This window comes from Drosophila mojavensis, unplaced genomic scaffold, assembly GCF_018153725.1.
Source record: "Drosophila mojavensis isolate 15081-1352.22 unplaced genomic scaffold, ASM1815372v1 contig_74, whole genome shotgun sequence".
Taxonomy (NCBI): domain Eukaryota; kingdom Metazoa; phylum Arthropoda; class Insecta; order Diptera; family Drosophilidae; genus Drosophila; species Drosophila mojavensis.
The window spans coordinates 11,459,617-11,480,278 of NW_025318899.1; the positions used below are offsets into that span (position 1 = coordinate 11,459,617).

Consider the following 20,662-nt stretch of genomic DNA (forward strand, 5'->3'; position numbering starts at 1 on the left):
AACCACTGACATTATAATAGTGCACCTGCAACACTATCGTATCAAGCTTAGGTATCGCTTGTTTTGCATATCGATAGCTTTGTGATACTTACATCGCTAAAGGTTAGCAACAACAAAAACTGCAGTTTAATTTTATTTTTAATTTATTACAACTAAATGCAATGCTGTCCAATCTAATTGTGACCAATCAAAAGGTCGTGTTGATAATTGGTAAGTAAATTTGGATTATAAATGTCAAAACAAAATAAATAAACATATCGCTCGATTTTGCAGATCAACTAAATCGCGATCGTATCGCGCTAAAATTCATTACCAGCCTGTTAAGCGAGCAGGGCGAGGGCAATGATATTAAAGCTCTGCCAATTGGCACGCAATTGAAGCACGTGGCCAGCTTTGAGGCGATGCTGCGTGATTGCGCCAACAATGCAAATAATCAACAAACAAATCCAACCGATCCCATCACAACAAAGACTGGCTACAATGTAATACTGCCAACGTTGGCGGATTTGCTCTGTTATCAGACTCCTGCCTTTATTTTTGACTATCTGAATAAGTTGCGCCAATCAGAGCATGTTCGACGTGTTTTCCTGTGGGCGTCACCGATGCATCTACAGCATCCAGACGCCGACTATATTCTAGCTGGCTGTGAGTATCTAGCGGAGCTGGTGCTACGCTTGGAGACAGACAGCACGTTGTCTCTGATTTCCCGCAAGCCGGGCGGCGGGGTGACCAACAAACGCTACAAGTGCCAAGTCAGCAAGACAGAGTTCCAAGTGAAGCCTCTGACCGAGGGTGTCGACACGACGACTTCACCTGGTACCACAATACAGGAGACGCCAGATAATGCCTCTGATACTGGTCGCACCTTCAAAATTGAATTGGATGAGGATGAAGTTGTGGCGCGCAATGCGCTCACATTACCATATGAACGGTTAGTTTGCAGAGTTGCTTATTAATCAATTCACTAATCCTCTATGACCCTCGCAGCACCAGTGAAGCGGAGGACGGCAACATCATCTATACACCAGATGCCAATGATGACTTCGATGAGGAGGATCCGGATGAGGATTTGTTAATATAAAATGTGCTCGCATAGCGAACGGCAGTACAAATGGCCTTGGCTTTAAATACTTAAGTCTAATATACAAATACATCCATTGAATATATATATACATACCTTGTAAGCGCACTCAAACAACTGAAATTCGGGTCGCAAATGAAACCAATCATATAGTTGCATAGTTCAAAAGTTTATACTAAACGGTAGAGATATACGAATATGTCCAGTGTTACAATTGCATCGCATAGTTACTTAAACGCTAACAATAATAATGTTTGTAATACTCATTAAAAACTTGCGAGCATTCAAGATGCAAGTCCCCAAACTCATTCCCATCTTACACATATCACAACATTATAAAAGAAGCAAAGATTTGAGTTAAATCTGAATTGAAAAGAGTTTGAATAGTGTGCAGAAGATTGAAGGCAAAACACTTAAGATTAAGGTGACGAAATCGAAAGTTAATATGCTCTTGCATAAGCTCATTATCATAATGGACGATTCTGTACATAAGGTAATTGTTGGTATTCTATCTAGTTAAATTTGTTGATATATATACAGATCTATTTGAAACTCTACAGATTGCAGTATAATAATAAGATTTCCTAATAGAAATCGCGTTTCCTCTCAAGTTTAAGCTCAGGTGCATAAAATTAACATTGGAATCTAAAACTAAATAAAAATCGTGTATCGAGGCTTATGCAAGGGTCGAGTTAACTTTCAATTAATCTGAGTTCTGTGTGCGTTGAGCATAATATTGGATCTAAAAGGTCGAAAATATGATTATTAAGTATTCATACGAGATGGTTAAAAAACACACGGAGCGAGAGACATTCACAACTATGTACAAAAACAATATGAATAACAAATGGTAAAAAAAAAAAACTTCATCAATGGCTGCGTTTACGAAAATGGCTATAACAAATGACTCTAAGACGGCCTGTCTGGCCCAATCTATCTATCGGTGCTTGAGCAGCGACTACATCTCGCTCTTGGGGTCCGGAGCCAGCGAGCTCCAGGCGGTGTCTCGACATAGCGGCAGCTCCGGCAGCACGCTAGATCCGTCCCCAATGCAGGTTTCGCGTAGTAGAAAGAATTTGCCAACCAAATCATCGATCCGGCTGTACAAAGGCTGACCAATGAGTTCAGCATGAGCCGATGCCTCTTCGAGTAGGGTCTTGACTTCGTTCTCGCTAGGCAGATGCTGCTGCCACTCCGCGGGCATCTCAAAGTTATCGGGCAGCGACACAGCTTGACCACCGTTCTGAGCACGTGCAGCCGCTGCAGTATGAATGGGCTCACCGTTGGCGTAGGCCAGTGGAGCGACTAGAAACTTGAGCTGCGCATAGATGGAGGTGCGTCCAATTAGCTTGGCTGTCCAGATGCCGGGCGTAAGCGGCCGCTTGAGCAGCGTTTTGGAGTAGTTAATAACATCGACTTGAGAGTCCTCCACATGCAGCTCATTGAAGTCTTGCAGTCGATCGAATGGATCCAGCCAGATCAGCGTCAAATTGTACGAATGCGATGTGTCCTGTGAGCCAGCGACTCCCTGATATGTATAGCTCAGCATAAGATCGCTGTGTGGTCCCAACAGCTTGGCGAAGTTACGCGCCACCTGCTCCTTCTGGTCGAAGTCCGTGGAGACCTCAAAGTTGCGCAGGCGCTTGGTAACACGTGAATTTTTCGCCACTTTGCCGTGCTGCACCGGCCGCACACGCGACTCCAGCTGCAGCTCCTTGGAACTGTTCCTTGCCAGAGCGCTGTAGCGCACTAGGAATCCCTTGTACTGATCGCGATGCAGGTAGTGTGTTAGCTCCAGCAGCTGCACTGCATCCAGCTTGAACTGTTGCGCCGACAGGCGCATTAGGCTGTCGCCAACTGTGCGCGCCAGATCATCGCCAGCGCCGTGAACATCCTCGTGGTGGTAGAGCGACTGCCAGTAGCCACGTAGATTCACATACTCGCTGGTGTAGGGCCCAAAGAGCCACTCCTCCAGCTGCAGCAGCACCGCCTGATTGATAATCGGCTCGAATTTGCGCGCGAAGAACAGTGACTTCGACGCAGTGGATTGCAGCCGCGGCCAGTCTTCAGGCTTGAAGTCATTCGGACTGCAGCCGCACCAGTCCACCACGTGCTTGTACTGGCACTTGCAGCCCTGCTTGCGTTTCCAGTTGGTCACATGCAGATTGTTGTCCACATAGGTACCGCAATGCTGCGTGTTGCGCAGCACCGTGTGGAAGAAGGATTCGGCGGGCAGCAGGGTGTGCCGGAACAAGTGCAGCAATGCCTGCAGCAGCTCGTCATCTATTGCCGGGTGCGTTACATAGTTAACAAATGGACGGGATAGCGCCACCCAGTCGCTGCCACCATCCACCTGTATTCCGGCTGGCAGCTTGCGATCACCAATGCGCCACATGTGTGTATCGCATTCCACGAACGTCTTGTCCAGGCCCTGCTTCTGTATGAAGCGCTGCGTCTCACGGCCATGGCCTTTGACAAAGTTACGACCACGATTGGCGCTCAAAAATTCAACCAGCTTGTCCAGCGTCTTCACAGGAAAATCACTTTCGCTCAAATTGATGACGAAATCCCATTCCCAGCTGGACTGCAGCAAATCCTGCATGCACTGCAGCAGCATGGTCAACAGCGAGGCGCCGCCCCAAATTGTCGAGAAACGCTTCCGAGCTAGACGTATATTGGGAAACTTTGGCTCCAGCTCCAGCAATTTGCGATAGAGATAATCCTGACGCTGTGGAGATGAAATGAGTCTTAGTGGAAGTTTGTAAATGCATTTGAGAGTTATTCTAAGTCACACAATATGAGTTCTAGAATTACTTCTAAGATAGCTATAAATCAAGTTTATAAGGCTTTAAGTTAATATCTATTATATAAAGACATTGTATACATATTCAGCAGAGCGCCACTGTATGTATTCTCTACTACCTTATATCACGCTTATCATATTACCCTATATCTTGTATATCATACATATACTCGCTCATTCAGACTCAAATTCTACAACCGATTTCGCTGCCACAGCTGCGAGGCGTTAAATTTCGCGTAATTAACACAAATTGTTGAACTGGCTTTAATTACGAAATCCGGTGGCATTGCTTTACCTCCGCACCGCCTTCGCTTTGCTCGACCACTCACCGCATCCACGTGTATGTAGTAAATGTGCTGGGGCGCATATAAAGCGCGCAGCAGTCGGTGGACCTGGCGAAGGGCGCGACCGTTCAATGTCAGCAGAAATGCAATGCGAACGGCTTGCGGTTCTTGCCCCGGCGCTGGAGTGCTGGCTGCCAATTGTGGCGTAAATTCTGCAAAGGATTAGGATATTAGGATATTGTATAAGTCAAAGATATACTATTAGATGAATAAGTCATTTCACTTACTGGCAATGCCCGTTTCATAGACATTCATGGCATAGATGCCGCCACAGATTTCTTTGGCATTGCCTATGCATTTCATATTGCAACTGGAGTCGGCTAGTTTGGCGGAGCTGGGCGGCGTGTCGAAGCCGCAGAAGCATTCGCGGGCGTATTGCACACCCGCATACGGGTAGCCGGACTGCAGGCAGAGCTCCACACAACTGCCCGGTGAATTGGACGTCTTGAAGCTGGTAAAGTAACCGCCCAGCAGGCGTGAATCCTTCTCGTCGCGATAGCAACCCAGTGATACATTGGCTCTATGGTTGCCTGCCGGACAGCTGCTCTGAAGATGGGTCGCATAGAAGCGTCCGGCTTGAATGGCACAGGCTATGCTGGCGATATGTTGGCGGCAGTCTTTCGTCTTGGCACGCTGGAGTGCCGATATTGCTTCCTTGGCATTGATATCACATTCGGGCTCGAAACCCAGTTCCTTAGAAGTTATGCGTAAGTTCTTAGTCCCAGCCTGCAGAGGAGCTGGCGGAGCAACGGGCTCTGGTGGCGGCTCTTCCGCCTCCCGAGCATCACGATGCGTGCGCAGTGCGCCCGCCAAATCAAGCTCAACCGATTTGTAGGCCAGAAATAGTTGGATGGCAACAATTAAAAGTAATATTACAAAGCAGACACGATAACGCCGCAGCCATCGCACGGATAGTGATGACTTTTGCTCCATGGCCAGCTCTGAAGATGCGCACGTTGGTTGTGGCAGTTGACCCGCGTGCTAATGCTTGTGGCTCTCGTAGTTCTATGGCTGCGATGCAGTGGCATGTCCAGCGCTTCTATTATTAGTGCGAGCGTTAAGCTTAACTAACATTTATAAGTATTTACAATCGCTGTAAATAGCTACACTTTACTCAAAACACTCCCGCATTCCACTTAGAATACTGATTCCGTGCCTAACTAATATATCGATAGGCTACGATAGGCTTCACGATATTTTTATATCTCATTTTATTTTCATTAGCGATATTCCGTTGCGCTTTGTATGCTGCTCATGTTTATTGTGAGCAAAGCAACAGCGGACATAAGGTGGATTTAGAAGTGTGACCAGGTTAAGTCATTAGGTATTCCGGCAACACCTAGATAGTTGAACTAATTATAAATTATTCAAAGAAATAGTCACTGTGCTTAGTCTCTCAAAAATTAATCTTGAATCTATAGGACTGCTGACTGCTGATTGCCAAGCCCTAGTTAATACTTCTCGAGTTTTTGGCTTGCTCTGCGATCAGCATACTAAGCACTAAGCAACAACAAACGTTTTCAAAAATGGTTGATCCAAATCGTAAAATCAACAGACTCTCCGACAAAGATATTAGCTTTTTAGAAGAATGCGAGGAAGAGTTCGGTGCACGCTACACAGAAGATGATGCCGAATTTATGGCGCATTGCGCTAAGCCGGTGTCGGATCCGCCAGTAATAGAGAATTGGTTAGGTGGTAGGAGTTCACCTGGTCTTGGAGGTGGCCCCTTTTTCAGCCTATACAATCATAATGGCGAACAGCGTCGAGGAGGCGGCGCTCGTGGATGGCAGAGACGTGGTTACAGTTACAACAATCACAACAGCCACAACAGCAACAAAGATCGCAGAGGTAAACAAATTAGATATATAGAAAATCGAAATTCACTAACCAGTGCCATCTATAGATCACCGACGCAACAGATATGAATCGTATCCACGCAGAGACCGAGGTGACGGCGACGGAGGAAACAGATCCTCGGAGCGCAACTATCAGCATAGAAGCCGCAATGAGTCACAGCAAGGCGGTTCGCCCATGCAGGTCAGGCGGGACTATGGGAACTTTGTGCCTGCCTCCAAGGATTAGCGTTAAACCTACCTGTTTCGTTGCTCATCATAATAAAAACAATAGCACTCATACACAGATATTTATATGTATATTATATATAGATGTATAATTCGAATTTAAATGTGATTGTAATCTTAATATCTAGTTGATAAGTTCCTGTTTGTGCCTTAGACAGCCGACTCTGATAGATCCTTGGCCTTCTCATCTGTTGCCGCTGCCGACATGCCCACGCCCATGGCATTAAATAAATTGGACACGGGACCTGCGCCGCCCATTTGTAATTTATAGCTATCCATCATGTTGCGCAGCGTGTTCACGTTAATATTTATGGGCTCGAAGTCCTCAATGTCATCGAAATCATCCTCCGCAGTATGGTGCTGCTCCGTTGAGTTAGTAGCTGTGCTACTCTTGGCATGGAACGACTTGCCAATGGTTGTTTGAGCCAGTTCCCGATCCATTTGCTCCATGTACGCCTTGATATTACGATCCAATCGATAGTTGGCGTCACCGCCACCGCTGGCATTGGACAACTCATCGAAGTTACGCTCAATATCCTCCTCGTCCGCATAGTCACTCATCTCGGAAGTGGAGTCCCAGTTGTCCTCGGGTATCACAAAGTCCAGAAAATTGCGCACATGGGTGCTGTCCTGTTCATCAGATTGAATCAAGGAGTTGCGCTTGCAAGCCTTCCTCATCGAAGCGTTCTTTTTCACCTTTGCATTGCTGCTGGTCGCACTTGCTGGCGCCGGCGGCTCGTCGTCGTCTGAGTCGAGCTCTTCAACGGCTTCACCCGGCCCTTCAATACCTTCAAAGTTGGATTGCCTGTCTAAGAACTGAGACAGATGCTTTGTGAATTCCTCTGCATTCATGTCGCCGTTGGGATTGTATAGCTTTTGTGGGCCATAGCGTTGCTGCAGCATTGCATCCAGATCCTCGGCAGTGATGTTCAGCCAATCATCCGAATCGCTGGGCAGCAGATTATTCTCTTCGTCCCGAAGGAGCTCCGCGGCGCTGCCTTCGGCAGGATGCAACAGCATATCCACTATTTCGGCGCCCACCAACGGCGCTGTGCGAAAGCGTTCCTGGTTGCACTTAAAGTACTCCTTGGCTGTGGCCAACAGACGTTCATACTCCGCACTGCCCTCGATGTTGTCATGGAAGTAGCCCTTGCCTTGCAAACTGCGCAGATATGCACGCCAGGCAGGTGATTTGTCGTCCAGCTGGTCGCCAGCCCGTTTCGCCTGGCTGGCAAGTATTTCCAAGCCGCTGGCCAGCTTTACGCCCAACAGCTGTTCCTTGTAGCACTCTGGATTCGCAACGGCGTCCGTCAATTGCCAACCCAGTCGGCGCTCCGGTGTATATTGACTATGCATTATCATGGCATACAGATAGCGAGTGAAGGCGACATTTGTGCGCTTCCGTGGCGTTTCAGGTGGAAAGTAGCGCATGCTACGCAATGCCTTTGAGTCGATTGCATCTCTTTCACAGAAGGCGCGTACAGCGGACGCGACTAGACCAGGTCGTTGCTTAAGTAATTGTGCCGCATTCTGGGGCAGCTGAACTATTTGCCGATGTATGGATGCGTGAGGCTTTGCTGGCTGAAATTCTTGTAGACGTGCCTCAATGCAGTTCTGAATGTCACGCGAACAGCGGTAGAGAGTGGGATTTAGACGAATGCGCTGCACTGCTTTAGCCATGGGCATTCGTTTGCTGTCGCTGGTGTTGGATGCATTCTGCAACAGCTGCAGCCCGCCATTGACAAGGTAGACGCGTTGCTCACACGTCTCGGGACTCGCCCAGTCGGGCAGCACATCGGCTGCCTCGATAAGCAGAAACTCGCCGTCGCCATCGAAGACGCGCCCTATGCAGTCCGGTCGCGAGCGGGTCAATTCGCTCAAGAGATAGACAATGAACCACTCGTCGCCAATATTGTCGCCATAATGCGTGACGCCGTGCAAATGGGGCGGAAGAATACCTAAAAACGAGTGAAATTTGCTATAGCTAAATATAGATCAGCATTAATAATATTCACATACCCTCGGGCTCTTCCTCCTCCTCCTGCTTGTTGTCTTCCTCGTTCAGCAGCCGTTCCTCGGCACTGCCCGTGCGCACTTGCAGCTGAAATTCATCCTTGTTCCATATATAACAGCGTTCCGCCACTTTCTTCTCCACAATGGACATGCAGTCCGCACGCACTTGCTCTAGCTGCTGACGCACTTGCTCATCACTTGCTTTTTCATCAATGTCATCTAGCTTGGGAAATATATAGTACTCGACAAAGTCGTCCTCGCGCACGAACTCCAAGTTGGCACCTGGCAGCTTGTTCATTGTCTTTGTTGTCTGCCTTTGTTTTGGTCTTTGTGACTCAGCCGCAGGCCCAGAGGAGTGTGTATCCCTTGTGAGCGCTGTTGGTTGCCAAAAAACAGCTCGAGTTTTATTTACCCAATAAATATCCAACAAAAGACACTTTTAGTGAAAATCGCAACAGTTTTTACATAAATTTTCATTTATTATTGGTAAAATGTTCTTTTTTTATTGGAACGGGAGCTGTTGCTGTGGCCACTCGCAATGCTATCGACAAATCACCGATAACGATATCCTTTTCGATAGATCAACCAATTTCTTTTAACGTTTAATATTTTACTTGAATTTTAAAAAGAGATAGAGACCAGTTTATTGCATAAAATTCCTAAATTTTTTCTTTTTATCTAAGCGAGACGTATAAATATATAAATGCTTATTGAGCTTCTTATCTGTTACAGTTCATGGATAATTGACATGCGGATCAATAAAAATATTCATATTTCTGGGCATGCAGCAGCATCACCTCCATGGACTTCTTGCCTTGCAGCACTCCATTGCGTTCCATGTAGTTCCAAATTGATGCCATAAACAGACAGAATAATATGACGCCAAATACGATAAATTTTAGCAGTACATAAATAGTCTGAAGTCCAACCGGAGGATCAAATTCAATCAGGAGTACAAGGATTACAAATAGAACAGTCGCTGCACTATAATATAATAGACGATCAGTATTCAACTGCAAGAGGGAAGCTTCGCATAGAGCCAGTGCCTCATTCAACGCTGCTGTGCGAGCAGCAGGCAAGGATTGGGCATTAGCTGTGCAGCCATTGCCATTGACTGCTTCAGTTCCTCTTATTGCACCACCATCATCTGCCGGGCAAACTTCTTCAACTATATTGCACTCAACATCTTCCGTATTTACAGAATTTCCGACTGCTGCTGTTTTGCGTCCAGACGACGTTGGCAGACGGGTAAGTCTTAGCTTAGCCAGCACAGCTTCATGATCCGAGTAACTGAACTTCTGTCCAGGCACACGCTCTGGGAATGGTAGTGTATATTCAATTATATCTGCCTTTATATTATCAGCGCCCCTCACGAAAATATGATCGATCCGTATGCCCAAGGGATTCTTGGCCAGCGCACTTGCCGATGTGTACGAGTTCCTGCTGCACTCATTGGTCCGAAACGAGTCGGAGACACAGCTGTCTGTCATCTTCGAGGTGAGCAGCAGCACCTTATAAGTAATGTCCTGAGGTTGAGTATTGAGATCACCAGCCAGTATCTGGAGCACCGAGGTACCGCGCGTAGCTTCTATGAATTGGGCCGTGTCGAATGCCTGTATCACACGATGCGTTTTGTATTCATCGTTGTCGTTGTCGTATTCGGCATGCAAATGGGCGTTGTACAGATGAATGATTTGATCCTTGACCAGGATGCGACAAAGGCCTACGCCCTTTCCGCCAAACCAATCGGCGTGCTGTATGCGATGGAAGTAGCCGTTGACAGACCAGGCATGGAATAGCGTACCGAGAATTGGATACTTGGAGAGCACCAGCAGGCCTGCGCCCATGACACCACTGTGAAAGTAATGGGAATAGGGCAGGACACTGGCCGTGCTCTGCTGGAGTTGCTCGCTGTCATGCTGTGACCAGACTTCCTGCAAGGACACTATGTCATACTGACCGCTGCTCAGTTCCTTGCCGATGGCCTCGATACGTGGCGCGCGGTTGCTGGAGACAAGTGGGATGCCCCTGAAGTGTATGCAATTGCAAATTATAATTGGATTTAGGCGAGACAAGGCAAGGCGAAACGGTTTTGGCCGCGTGACCAAGTTGAGAAAAACATACCATATGTTCAGCGTTAGAATTTTTAGCTCCAATAGCAGCATTTTGATATGTGTCGTGTTTATGACTGCCTCATCAGCTATCACTGGCGTACTTCGTACGCCTGCCGCGACGCGATAAGATTAAAATGTTGTTTCCAAACAAATCAGCTAAACATTTGTGGTCAGCGCATTTCTTGTTGCGCGCAATTTTGAGCGCAGTGAAGTTGGCTGCGCGCAACTAATTTGCCCACGTGAAGTTGGCTGTGCGCAGTTGTGGGTGCTGAAACATGGGAGAGCACATGAAACGAGAATAATAATTTAAATTTATTCGGAAAACAAATCAAACAGTCAAATATGGCACGAACGGAACTCGAAATGAAAAAGCAAAAGCGTAAAGCCAAAAAACGCAAACATGAAACTCAGGCAGTCCCGAGTGACGACGAGGTGGCCAACAAAAGTTTAATTGTGGAGGATCAGGTAGCGGCAGGAACTCAAAAAGAAGAAAAACAGGCCAAAAAAAGTATGAAACTCGATATATACATATGTATATATATGTTTTAATTTACCTATCCTTATTTACAGACAAAGCTGCCAAGCGCAGACAACAATCAGACCAAGACGCCATCAAGGAAAAACGTAGTAAGCAAACAGAAGAGCCTGAAGAAGACGCCGTAGAAGATGAGGAGCTGGATGACATGCCCACAGCAGACCAGCTGGAGCAGGCAGCTAAGCCAGAGAATTCAAATGCCATTGTAACGGTACGACAGAAGAAAAAACAAAAACACTTGCAACGGCTAGAGGAGCAAAAAGACCAGAATGCCGATAAGGAAAGCAAACGTAATGAAGAGTATCTTAGGAAGTGGCGGGACAGTCGACAAGATTGGAAATTTGAGAAGCTGCGACAGATTTCCATACAGCAAACCGCCTTCAATGAGAAAAAACTGAGTGCCGATATATGGCCCATCGCCTTGGAGTATCTGGCGGGCTCTAAAGGCGCCGCGAAAGCAACCATCATCAAATTGGCCGAGGACGCCATACAGGAGATGGACAAACAGTGTGAGGAGCTCAGCGAAGAGGCGGAGCGACAGCAAATCGTTGATTCCGTACGATATCAGCGAGCTCGCAACTTGTTACAAAGTTTCGACTAATCGTTAGTTTATAGTTTCAATAGAATAAGTTAAATGCGTTGTTAATTATTAGAGTTTAATAAACATTAGGCAAAATGTTGTAATTTACAAATCTACATAAGCCAATAGCTTGTCCAGGTGCTCGATGCGCTGTCGCAGAAGCTGTTGCTGCTCCTCCTTGTGATCCTCCAGCTTCTCGAGCATAAAGTGCTGCATGAATAAGCGAATACTCTGCTTGAACTGCTGCAGCTTCGAGTTCTTGGTTATTCGCTCGAATGCCTGGTAGAGTTGACTCTCCTCGCTGGACAGCAGCAGCCGCGTCATGATTTCGCGCATAAAATAAAAACTAAGTTTATGCAGCTGCATAAAGTCCACAACTTTTAGTACGGACAGCTGCAGGCCAGACGAAAGGATCAGCTGCTGCAGGAAGCTGGCGAAGTTGCGTATCTGAATTTTTGAAAGGGATTCAATGTCATTGATGCGATCCCAACTGGCGAACTGAAAGGCCAGCTGAAACTTGCGATTGTATTGGCAGAATTTCAGTGCGAGGTGGGCATAGTAGGGATTCGCATGTCGCTCATTCAGCGCACAGTGTATGATCACATAGGCAACGGTTCGCTGATCTTTCAGGGATAAATGTAGGATCTTTTCGAATGCATCCACATAGTCGGCGGCGCTCATGATAATACAGAAGATGCTGCGACGCTCGGCTGTGTTCATATGCTGTTTCTTGGCCAGCTGCAGTAGCTTTTCCGAGTAACGCTCCCCTCGTGCTTGCTGTTGTTGCTTCTCTTGCTCCGCTTGTGCCGGGCCCATTTCGGCCAAATTTCCCGCCCAAGCTGATCCAACTATCCACCATTTGCCAAGCTTATCGGCACGCAGTAGATCCTCCAGGGTGATATTCAGTGTGACCACATAACGATCATTGCGTAGCATTGCCTTGAGGCGCTTTCGAAGCGTCTCTGCTAGCTCAGGATCATACTGAGGCAACTTGCTCATGTTGTTGTTCTTCACGGCATTGAGAATGTCAACCATAAAGCGTAAGCGAGGATTCTCCTTTAGCTCCAATGGCGATGACGCGATTTGCGACTGCACGTTCTGCATCATGTTCTTAAAGGCCAATGGATCGTCTTTTCGTAACCTAAATCCAACGGTTTGGAAGATCAGGAGCAGACACTCAACCGACTTCTCACACAGTCTACCCGCAAGGCGAGCAATCAGCTCCAGTAGCAAGCGCTGCTCGTAGATCTTAAAGATGTACATGTAGCAGAGGACGAGCACCAAATTATTTAGACGCTTATCCTCCACCTCCAATGTGTCAATCTCCTTCACAAAGCCATCGAATTGTTCGACGAAAGTTTGCAAAAAATGCGCACCGATCTCGCTGCCAATGTGAGCATGCAGAAATGCTAGCAACACCATGTGCTCCTGCACCATGCGCTCGTTGGCACGTGATCGACCAAGCAATGCCTCCTGCAGCAGTCTTGTCAGCGTTTCATTCATGTTGTAGCGGGAGTTCTTCATGTATAACGTTTCGATGCCACTAGAAATCTTGTGAAGGTTCGCCTCGGACAGACGGTTGAGCAAACCCTTGCATTGTTTCTGCAGGCGTGCCAGTTGCTCCGCCTGTTGGGCGCTGGAGCCCTCGCTGGCGGCGAGTAGCGCGCGTTGATGTGGAGGTATATATTTCTGCCCGGTCACCTTAGCCTCCACCTCTCCAGTATCAGGTACAATGTTGCCCTCGGCATCAAGGCGACGACCGTAAATGTCTTCCTTGTCTGAAAAATTAACATAATTAATTGATTTAGAAAAAAAATCAAAATTCTTTTATAAATACATTTTGTCTCTTTCGTTCCTGTATCCTGTTCGTTATCACTATTTGATTCTAAGTCTTCTGCGTCCTCCTCCACTTCATCTTCATCCGTCAACGGCTCATCGGCATCATCTTCCTCCATTTCGCTATCCTCGTCTGGCATATCCATTGGCTCATCTTCTTCGTCGCTCCACATACCTGCTTCTTCCTTCGCCTGCTGTTCCTTAAGCTCCTTCTTTCGACGTTGTTTCTCCTCCCATTTCTGCTTCTCTTCCTCGTCGTCCAACACGAAATCAAGCAAATAGTCCAATCCATCGTTGAACATTTTGCGTACCGAACGATTCTTGTCCTTGGTCTTATTGAGCTTCAGTTTTTTCTCAAGCTTGGCAATTTCCTTATCCTCCTCTTCATTCTCTAGCTTCAATTGCTTCATTCGCTGCTTCCGCGATTTGCTGAGCAGCTCTTTTTGTTGACGCAACTCTCGATTCCGTACTTCAACCTCGTCCTGCCGCTGGATGCCCGCGTGCTTTTTAGGCTTCTTGCTTACTAGGTCGTATACCTCTACTTTGCGAGCTGCTGGCAAGCGAGCATCCACTTCCGCATCACTGAAATCCGAGCCAATTGATTCATCATCATCCTCGTCTACTTCGCCGGCCAGCAGCTCTTCCCGAGAAATTTCTTCTGGTTTTAGCTGCTTCTTTTTGGGTTTTTTCTTTTTCTTGCCAGTTTTACTCGCTGCTAATGCCGCAGCCGCTGCCGCCTCGGCTACACGTTGGGCGCCATTTACCTTGTCCGCATGGTAGATCCTCTTGTTATTTTTTTTCGTCTCCTGCTTTAGCTTGCGCAGTTCCTTGCGGCTGAGTGGCTTTTTAGGTGGCTGCGCTCCCGTCTTTTTCAACTTGACCATGTCAAAATAAAAACACTTTCAAATCGTTTTGTTAGTGTTGCCAAATCAGCTGTGCTCAACACGTGTGTAGGATTTTTTAGTACATTTCTGCTGTGCAGGTTGATACATTTTCCAGGAAAAACAGCTGAGAGCCGTTTGCCACTGAATTGTAATTTTATTTTCTGTTTTGAATTACAACATAAAAGTTGAACTATGTCCACGCGGTGGTATCCAATTTATCAACGCGGCAATCCACAATTGCGCGTATTCCTGCCGAACTTTTGGATGAAACTAGTACGACCAACAGAAGAGCAGCCGGCTAATGTTGTTACCTTCGCTGTGTCCACGGAGATGACCAAGTATGATGTTAAAAACTATTTAGAAAAGATTTACAAACTGCCCGTAGTAGATGTCCGTACACGAATCGCGTTGGGTGAGACTAAACGTGATCAAACCTACGGCTATGTGACAAAGAAAGACGATGTCAAATATGCTTATGTAACCATGGTGAGTGGATTTTTTGGAAACTTTACTGCAGGGCATGATACAATTGCTTCTTTTTTTCAGCCAAAAACTGAAGCGTTTACCTTTCCGGATATATTTGTAAATAAAGCAGAGAAGCAGGAAAAGGAGGAAAAGTCACTGGATGAGTCGAAGGCTGGCTTTCGCAGGTTTTTGGATCGCAACAAGAAGCGACCTGGCACGCCGGGCTGGTACTCGATTTAAGCTATTAAGTTAGATGTAGTTTAATTTGTTTGCAACGAATAATAACATTTATTTCGAAAATCCCAGATTGAGTAAAAAGAATTTAAAGCTTAAAAACATGTCTGATGTTTCGGTCTGGACTCCTATTGCTTTGCGTTTTTCACCGCTGTGGCCACCCAGGCGCGTATTTTGTCCTCGTCCTGCAGCCCCACCATGCGCTGTACTTCCTTTCCATTTTGCATGATCACAAGAACGGGCACAGCACCCACATCGTAGTCCAGTGCTAACTCACTGTGCTCATCGATGTCAACTTTGGCCAGTTTTATGGAGCCTGCCTGCTCGCCCACAATGCTCTCGATGCGCGGCGTCAAGAGCTTGCAGGGATTGCACCAACTGAAACGGAAGATCATATCAAACACTGAAGTAGAATATATTATGCTCTGCACTTACGTTGCGAAGAAATCCACTATAACGGGCTCCTGGCTGTTCTTCACCTTCTTGTCAAACTCTTCGGGGCTTTGGACTTTGAAGATTTCTCTACATTTCGGCGTCACTGAGAATGCGCGTTGATTATTGCGCATCTGTCGTGCCACATTTTCAAGCAGATTTACCATTTGTCTTTGCATTTTGAATTTTTTTTTTTTCGTAATTACAAAGTTACGAGATTGTGTGACAGTTGGAATTCTCAGCGTTACCAACACATTCGAAGCAGCTGTTTTGTTTTTATTACCTACCGCAGTGTGACCACAAGAAACCAATTTTAAAATACTAAAAGTTTAGTATGGCAATGGTAATTGTATTGGAATTACCGCAACTTTAATACTCTAACATTTCTGGAAGCAATGCACGAAACATCATGTACATGAACAAAGCAAATTTTCGAAAAAGAAAAGATTGTTATTTATGTTTTGACATTATGGAATTCTTTGTTAAAAAAGATCACATTAGCTTTGTACAATAAATTCGATAGTCACATTTGCAAAGCTTTGTGAAGCAGTCAGTACACATTGTTAGTGTGCAATTGAAAAGACCTCAAAATAAATTAATAAAATACCAAAGTATTTAAGAAAAGCAATACCTTAAAGGTACAAACTTTTTAAAATACCAACACACATACATTCGCAGAGACTCACACAGTAACACGTATTCGCGTCAGGCATAAAAATTGTAATATCAAAAGTTCAATTGATTTGATTGCATACTGAAATCAAATTTTAAGTGTTAGTTCCACCTCGACGGTTCGCTTGCAAGTTTTCCCAACGCGTTCAGGTGCTAATTGGGCATTCAAGAAAGAGAACACACGGTAATCGGATTCTGAGTGCAATTAGTGAGTGCCACTCGAACTGCGCAAATGGCAAATAGCCATAGAAAGGTGGAATCAGCAGACGACGAACAGTAGTGCATACCCAGACGTACAACAATGGATGACCTGTCGCAGGGCGACATATGTCGCGTCTGCCGCTGCGAGGCATTGCCAGATAGACCGCTCTTTTATCCATGCATCTGCACTGGCAGCATCAAGTATATTCACCAGGATTGTCTAATGCAATGGATGCGTTACTCGCACAAGGAATACTGCGAGCTATGCGGCTACCGCTTCAGCTTCCAGCCCATCTACGCACCGGATATGCCGCGTGTCTTACCATTGCGTGATGTCCTGATGGGTTTGATGTCCGCCGTCTTGGAGGGCGCACGCTGCTGGCTGCACTACTCCCTGGTGGGCATGGCCTGGTTTGGTGTGGTTCCACTATCGGCATATCGAACCTATCGCTATTTGTTCCGGGCTAGTTCTTTTGATATGATTCTCTCGCTTCCGTTCGACATCTTCTCCATAGAGAATCTGGCTGCGGATGCTTTTCGTGGATGCTTTGTGGTAACTTGTACACTATTGTCTTTTATTGGCCTGGTTTGGTTGCGTGAGCAAATTCTTCATGGCGGTGGACCTGATTGGCTTGAGCGCGACGAGGCACCAGCAGCAGCAGCAGTCCCAGCTGCAGCTGCTGCCGCCGCCGTCGCTGCGGCCCTTGCTCCAGATGTCGCTCAAGATGACAACAACAATGGCAATGCGCCGCAGGATGTGCCCATGGACAATGCCGCACCAGCTGTGGCCAATCCGGCTGACAACGAGGGCGACGGAGCCCAACCAGCAGCGGAGCCTGCTGCAGGAGCCGCGGCCGCTGGGGGCATCGCTGCTGCAGATGCCGACAATGATGAGCAAAACTGGAATCCAATGGAATGGGATCGGGCCGCAGAAGAGCTAACTTGGGAACGTTTACTTGGCCTGGATGGTTCACTTGTTTTCTTGGAGCACGTCTTTTGGATAATCTCGCTAAATACCATGTTCATCTTTACGTTTGCCTTTTGTCCGTATTGCGTGGGAAACTTTATACTAAGCTCCATGGATTTGTTGCAGCCCGAGAAGCCATTGCTGCATTTCCATGGACTGATCACCACGTTGTTTGGCTACTGTTGCATCGGACTGACCCTGGTCGTGCTTCACTTCTTTGCACGCGTCTTTCGGCTGCGTCGGATCTGCTGGTTCATTGGCCTGTGCTACATTGTGGTGAAGGTATCGTTGCTGTCCGTGGTGGAGATCGGCGTGCTGCCTCTCATCTGTGGCTGGTGGCTGGATATTTGCTCGCTGCCGTTGCTCGATGCCAGCATCAAGGATCGCAAGGCCAGCTTCAAGGCCGCTCCGGGCACATCTCTCTTTGTCCACTGGATGTTTGGCATGGTGTATGTCTATTACTTTGCCGCCTTCATATCGCTGCTGCGCGAGGTGCTGCGTCCCGGTGTCCTTTGGATCTTCCGCAATGTCAACGATCCCGACTTTAGTCCCATTCAAGAAATGATTCATGTGCCCATTGTGCGTCACATACGCCGCCTGGTTGCCTCGGCCATGATCTTTGGCTTCGCCGTGCTGCTCATGCTCTGGCTGCCCATACGTATTCTACAGTTCGTCTGGCCCAATTTCTTGCCGTATGCCCTGAGCGGCGACTCGGAGGTGAATGATCTGAGCTTGCAGCTGCTCTTGCTTCAGGTACGTCCATACATATTCACATAGTTTATCATGCTAATGACATCTTATTCACAATAGATTGTGCTGCCCGGATTCTTCGAGCAAACACAAACGCGCATTTGGTTGAAGGGACTACTACGTATCTGGTGTACGGCTGTGGCCTGGCTGCTTGGCATACGCAGCTATTTGCTGCCCGCACCGGAGCCCCAAGCAGGTGAGGACGGCGAGGCGGCTGCTCAGCCAGGTGAAGACGGCGCTGGGGCTGGTGCTGCACCTCCGCCACCACCACCGCCACCTCCAATACCAGAGCCAGCACCACCACGCAATTTGGCCGCCGCCCATCAGGCGATCATGCAACGTGATGTCCCGGTCGGTTTTCAGCCTTACGAACGGCCCACATTCTTCACTCTACGCCTGTGTGCACTGCTCTCGCTGATGTGCTTGTCGATCGTGTGCGCCGCCATGGTCATACTAACTGTTCCCGTCTACATAGGGCGCCGTCTGATGATGCTCTGGACGGGTCAACCGGGCGACAAGGCTATTCCGCCAATCCCGGTTGACATGCCAGTGGCAGATCCGGAGGCGGCACGCAAAAACGAACGTCTGTTGCGTCCCCATGAGCTGTACACGGCCGAAATCGGAGGATATCTATGCTGGATTGTGTCCCGTGGCGTGGCTGTAGTTGTTACACTGCTGCCACAGGGACGAGCCGCCATCGTCAACAAGGTGAAGCAGTGGGCGCGCGTCGCACTGCAATATGCTCTTCCTGTGCTGACTCTCTTGGGCATATTTGTGCTGGTACCGCTGCTGTTTGGCCTGCTTCTGGAGCTGGTAGTTGTCATACCGCTACGCGTGCAATGGCGCCAGACGCCCATACACTTCTTGTGGCAGGATTGGGCCCTGGGCGTGCTGTACACGAAGATCGCCATAGCACTCACACTGATGGGACCGGATTGGCATTTGAAGCGATCCTTGGAGCGCGCCTATACGGATGGACTGCGCGATTTCGACTTGAAGTTTGTGATGCGCGACCTAGCAGTACCAGTGGTGACTACATTTGGCCTAGCTCTGGCTATACCATATGTGATCGGCCATTCGATTATGCCAATCTTCTGCTCCGATCCGTACACCCTGCTGGGCATCTCTAGACTCGTTTATCCAGTTAGCTTTATTGTTGTGGGCAGCGTTTGCTTTGTGCTCTTTCAGATAAAGCAACTGAAGAAGCTGTATCTGTCGATCAAGGTGGACAAGTATCTGGTGGGTCAGCGCCTGGTCAACTATGAGCACCGCAAGAAGCAGCAGGCACAGCAAGCGGCTGCCGCTCAGGAGCTGAAGGCGCGCCAAGAGGCCGAGGAAGCACAGCAGGCGCAGGCACAAGAGGGTGGGGGAGCAGTCGAACGCGACGAGGAGCCACCACTGGATCAAGCCGAGCAGGCGGCATTGCATGCGCGACGGCGTCGTGAGCAGCGGCCACGCCCGCTGCTTGTGGATGCCAACGAGGAGCTGCTCTAGGGTTACGTCTATTTTATGTGCATGTTTATAATGGAGTCCCTGCTGATATATCTCTGTTTGATTCACACGCTTCATCCGGAACAGGCCATCTAATTGGATGGATGGACAATGAGCAGCTGCTGACGAACATCCAATACGAAGTAGTTGGAGGGGAAAGGCGCTTCAAATTAAAAAGTTAAACAATTTTTCGTTTCTCTGCTTTAGTTTTTTATTTTTTAACATTAGCCACAATTGTTTGTTAAACTTTTTCGCTTTTAGGTCCTTAACTGTATGATAATTTAAGCCAGCCAGATATAGCCAATAATCACCATCTGATTTACTCAACCTATATTTACCATATTAACACTTTTCGATTTGCTTTGTAAAAAGTTTTGAGATTACCACAAAACGCAAAGTTGCAAAAAGGAAAACAAAAACAAAAATATACTGAAATGATAAAACATTAAATCCAAGTATGGCACGATTAAATATATATATATGATAAAGGGGATTCACAATTAAAATATATATATATAAATGTGTGTAGAAAGTTTACCTTGTATTAGAATCTGATACGATATGTGTATTTACGAACATTATTTCCCGATAACAAGAATATTTCAAATATAAAAAAATAAAACAGATATATCTTGGTAAATGTGGTGAAAACTTTTGAGTAGCTTTACGAACTTGTAAAAAATATATATGTATGTATACATTTAATATAAAATGAAATATAATTAATAAATAAACTTAACTTTAAATTTCAATGGAAAGGTCGATAGTGTTTTGAGTATGTGTGTTGATGTATTTACATATTCGTAATTCTTTATATTTATTTGCCATATGGAATATATGTATGTACAAATTTGTGATTTGTATAAGTTTGGTCATCTTATATTTGCGCAATTTCTCCCAGCTGCAAGCACCTAGCGTCTGTCCTCCACAACGTTCTTCTCTAGAATGATATATATGATGATATCGTCAAGTACGACCGATTGACTAATTGAGTCTCTATGCAGAAACGACACTGACCGAATAGCCCATCTCTCTCTCTCTCTCCCTCACTCAGCAACACTCGAGACGGCGGTCAGTAACAGCTAAATATAGTTTCTCTCCCTCTCACACACACTGACTAAAAGTTAGAGGATACGAGCGCTAGCTCACTTAGAGTTTAAAAAACTCTATTCAAACTCT

At 46.8% G+C, this 20,662-nt stretch overlaps 10 protein-coding genes across 10 annotated transcripts; 5 read left to right on the forward strand and 5 right to left on the reverse strand.

The window, feature by feature from the left end:
* Positions 1-71: 71 nt before the first annotated feature.
* On the forward strand, positions 72-1,389 carry LOC6582133 (elongator complex protein 5). Its single transcript, XM_002007806.4, has 3 exons — positions 72-210; positions 274-931; positions 988-1,389. Exons 1-3 carry the CDS (start codon positions 162-164, stop codon positions 1,079-1,081), a joined length of 801 nt encoding a protein of 266 aa, XP_002007842.1. The 5' UTR covers positions 72-161; the 3' UTR covers positions 1,082-1,389.
* Positions 1,232-5,402, reverse strand: LOC6582134 (xylosyltransferase oxt). The gene is made up of 3 exons (XM_002007807.4): positions 4,456-5,402; positions 4,214-4,380; positions 1,232-3,809 (listed from the first exon to the last, which is right to left on the reverse strand). Exons 1-3 carry the CDS (start codon positions 5,159-5,161, stop codon positions 2,040-2,042), a joined length of 2,643 nt encoding a protein of 880 aa, XP_002007843.3. The 5' UTR covers positions 5,162-5,402; the 3' UTR covers positions 1,232-2,039.
* Positions 5,403-5,511: 109 nt separating this feature from the next.
* Positions 5,512-6,371, forward strand: LOC6582135. Its single transcript, XM_002007808.4, has 2 exons — positions 5,512-6,076; positions 6,132-6,371. The coding sequence occupies exons 1-2, from the start codon at positions 5,755-5,757 to the stop codon at positions 6,308-6,310; spliced, it is 501 nt and encodes a 166-aa protein (XP_002007844.1). The 5' UTR covers positions 5,512-5,754; the 3' UTR covers positions 6,311-6,371.
* LOC6582136 (protein ecdysoneless) lies at positions 6,362-8,677 on the reverse strand. The gene is made up of 2 exons (XM_002007809.4): positions 8,329-8,677; positions 6,362-8,267 (listed from the first exon to the last, which is right to left on the reverse strand). The coding sequence occupies exons 1-2, from the start codon at positions 8,618-8,620 to the stop codon at positions 6,460-6,462; spliced, it is 2,100 nt and encodes a 699-aa protein (XP_002007845.1). The 5' UTR covers positions 8,621-8,677; the 3' UTR covers positions 6,362-6,459.
* A 103-nt stretch (positions 8,678-8,780) lies between these two features.
* LOC26527636 (putative neutral sphingomyelinase) lies at positions 8,781-10,629 on the reverse strand. The gene is made up of 2 exons (XM_015162296.3): positions 10,447-10,629; positions 8,781-10,350 (listed from the first exon to the last, which is right to left on the reverse strand). The coding sequence occupies exons 1-2, from the start codon at positions 10,485-10,487 to the stop codon at positions 9,078-9,080; spliced, it is 1,314 nt and encodes a 437-aa protein (XP_015017782.1). The 5' UTR covers positions 10,488-10,629; the 3' UTR covers positions 8,781-9,077.
* Positions 10,630-10,676: 47 nt separating this feature from the next.
* On the forward strand, positions 10,677-11,667 carry LOC6582137 (uncharacterized protein C7orf50 homolog). The gene is made up of 2 exons (XM_002007810.4): positions 10,677-10,944; positions 11,007-11,667. Exons 1-2 carry the CDS (start codon positions 10,779-10,781, stop codon positions 11,570-11,572), a joined length of 732 nt encoding a protein of 243 aa, XP_002007846.1. The 5' UTR covers positions 10,677-10,778; the 3' UTR covers positions 11,573-11,667.
* LOC6582138 (nucleolar MIF4G domain-containing protein 1 homolog) lies at positions 11,607-14,331 on the reverse strand. Its single transcript, XM_002007811.4, has 2 exons — positions 13,389-14,331; positions 11,607-13,329 (listed from the first exon to the last, which is right to left on the reverse strand). The coding sequence occupies exons 1-2, from the start codon at positions 14,269-14,271 to the stop codon at positions 11,657-11,659; spliced, it is 2,556 nt and encodes an 851-aa protein (XP_002007847.2). The 5' UTR covers positions 14,272-14,331; the 3' UTR covers positions 11,607-11,656.
* A 39-nt stretch (positions 14,332-14,370) lies between these two features.
* LOC6582139 (39S ribosomal protein L23, mitochondrial) lies at positions 14,371-15,041 on the forward strand. The gene is made up of 2 exons (XM_002007812.4): positions 14,371-14,757; positions 14,818-15,041. The coding sequence occupies exons 1-2, from the start codon at positions 14,464-14,466 to the stop codon at positions 14,974-14,976; spliced, it is 453 nt and encodes a 150-aa protein (XP_002007848.1). The 5' UTR covers positions 14,371-14,463; the 3' UTR covers positions 14,977-15,041.
* Positions 15,001-15,854, reverse strand: LOC122757536 (thioredoxin, mitochondrial). Its single transcript, XM_044009881.1, has 2 exons — positions 15,406-15,854; positions 15,001-15,348 (listed from the first exon to the last, which is right to left on the reverse strand). The coding sequence occupies exons 1-2, from the start codon at positions 15,579-15,581 to the stop codon at positions 15,099-15,101; spliced, it is 426 nt and encodes a 141-aa protein (XP_043865816.1). The 5' UTR covers positions 15,582-15,854; the 3' UTR covers positions 15,001-15,098.
* Positions 15,855-15,959: 105 nt separating this feature from the next.
* On the forward strand, positions 15,960-20,123 carry LOC6582140 (E3 ubiquitin-protein ligase MARCHF6). The gene is made up of 2 exons (XM_032730959.2): positions 15,960-17,995; positions 18,053-20,123. The coding sequence occupies exons 1-2, from the start codon at positions 16,376-16,378 to the stop codon at positions 19,484-19,486; spliced, it is 3,054 nt and encodes a 1,017-aa protein (XP_032586850.2). The 5' UTR covers positions 15,960-16,375; the 3' UTR covers positions 19,487-20,123.
* The last annotated feature ends 539 nt before the right edge of the window (positions 20,124-20,662 follow it).

What these genes read in the sequence shown, in the direction of transcription:
- LOC6582133 (XM_002007806.4), top strand. Translation starts at nt 162, where the DNA reads ATGCTGTCCAATCTAATTGTGACCAATCAAAAGGTCGTGTTGATAATT. An exon ending in AAAGGTCGTGTTGATAATTG is followed by an intron (nt 211 to 273) that starts GTAAGTAAATTT and finishes TCGATTTTGCAG; the next exon opens with ATCAACTAAATCGCGATCGT. An exon ending in CTCACATTACCATATGAACG is followed by an intron (nt 932 to 987) that starts GTTAGTTTGCAG and finishes TGACCCTCGCAG; the next exon opens with CACCAGTGAAGCGGAGGACG.
- LOC6582140 (XM_032730959.2), top strand. Translation starts at nt 16,376, where the DNA reads ATGGATGACCTGTCGCAGGGCGACATATGTCGCGTCTGCCGCTGCGAG. An exon ending in TGCAGCTGCTCTTGCTTCAG is followed by an intron (nt 17,996 to 18,052) that starts GTACGTCCATAC and finishes TATTCACAATAG; the next exon opens with ATTGTGCTGCCCGGATTCTT.
- LOC122757536 (XM_044009881.1), bottom strand. Translation starts at nt 15,581, where the DNA reads ATGCAAAGACAAATGGTAAATCTGCTTGAAAATGTGGCACGACAGATG. An exon ending in ATAGTGGATTTCTTCGCAAC is followed by an intron (nt 15,349 to 15,405) that starts GTAAGTGCAGAG and finishes CTTCCGTTTCAG; the next exon opens with TTGGTGCAATCCCTGCAAGC.
- LOC6582136 (XM_002007809.4), bottom strand. Translation starts at nt 8,620, where the DNA reads ATGAACAAGCTGCCAGGTGCCAACTTGGAGTTCGTGCGCGAGGACGAC. An exon ending in GGAGGAGGAAGAGCCCGAGG is followed by an intron (nt 8,268 to 8,328) that starts GTATGTGAATAT and finishes ACTCGTTTTTAG; the next exon opens with GTATTCTTCCGCCCCATTTG.
- LOC26527636 (XM_015162296.3), bottom strand. Translation starts at nt 10,487, where the DNA reads ATGCTGCTATTGGAGCTAAAAATTCTAACGCTGAACATATG. An exon ending in ATTCTAACGCTGAACATATG is followed by an intron (nt 10,351 to 10,446) that starts GTATGTTTTTCT and finishes CATACACTTCAG; the next exon opens with GGGCATCCCACTTGTCTCCA.
- LOC6582138 (XM_002007811.4), bottom strand. Translation starts at nt 14,271, where the DNA reads ATGGTCAAGTTGAAAAAGACGGGAGCGCAGCCACCTAAAAAGCCACTC. An exon ending in AGGAACGAAAGAGACAAAAT is followed by an intron (nt 13,330 to 13,388) that starts GTATTTATAAAA and finishes TTAATTTTTCAG; the next exon opens with ACAAGGAAGACATTTACGGT.
- LOC6582135 (XM_002007808.4), top strand. Translation starts at nt 5,755, where the DNA reads ATGGTTGATCCAAATCGTAAAATCAACAGACTCTCCGACAAAGATATT. An exon ending in CAGCAACAAAGATCGCAGAG is followed by an intron (nt 6,077 to 6,131) that starts GTAAACAAATTA and finishes TGCCATCTATAG; the next exon opens with ATCACCGACGCAACAGATAT.
- LOC6582139 (XM_002007812.4), top strand. Translation starts at nt 14,464, where the DNA reads ATGTCCACGCGGTGGTATCCAATTTATCAACGCGGCAATCCACAATTG. An exon ending in AATATGCTTATGTAACCATG is followed by an intron (nt 14,758 to 14,817) that starts GTGAGTGGATTT and finishes TCTTTTTTTCAG; the next exon opens with CCAAAAACTGAAGCGTTTAC.
- LOC6582134 (XM_002007807.4), bottom strand. Translation starts at nt 5,161, where the DNA reads ATGGAGCAAAAGTCATCACTATCCGTGCGATGGCTGCGGCGTTATCGT. An exon ending in CTATGAAACGGGCATTGCCA is followed by an intron (nt 4,381 to 4,455) that starts GTAAGTGAAATG and finishes AATCCTTTGCAG; the next exon opens with AATTTACGCCACAATTGGCA. An exon ending in ACTACATACACGTGGATGCG is followed by an intron (nt 3,810 to 4,213) that starts GTGAGTGGTCGA and finishes TCATCTCCACAG; the next exon opens with CGTCAGGATTATCTCTATCG.
- LOC6582137 (XM_002007810.4), top strand. Translation starts at nt 10,779, where the DNA reads ATGGCACGAACGGAACTCGAAATGAAAAAGCAAAAGCGTAAAGCCAAA. An exon ending in AGAAAAACAGGCCAAAAAAA is followed by an intron (nt 10,945 to 11,006) that starts GTATGAAACTCG and finishes CCTTATTTACAG; the next exon opens with ACAAAGCTGCCAAGCGCAGA.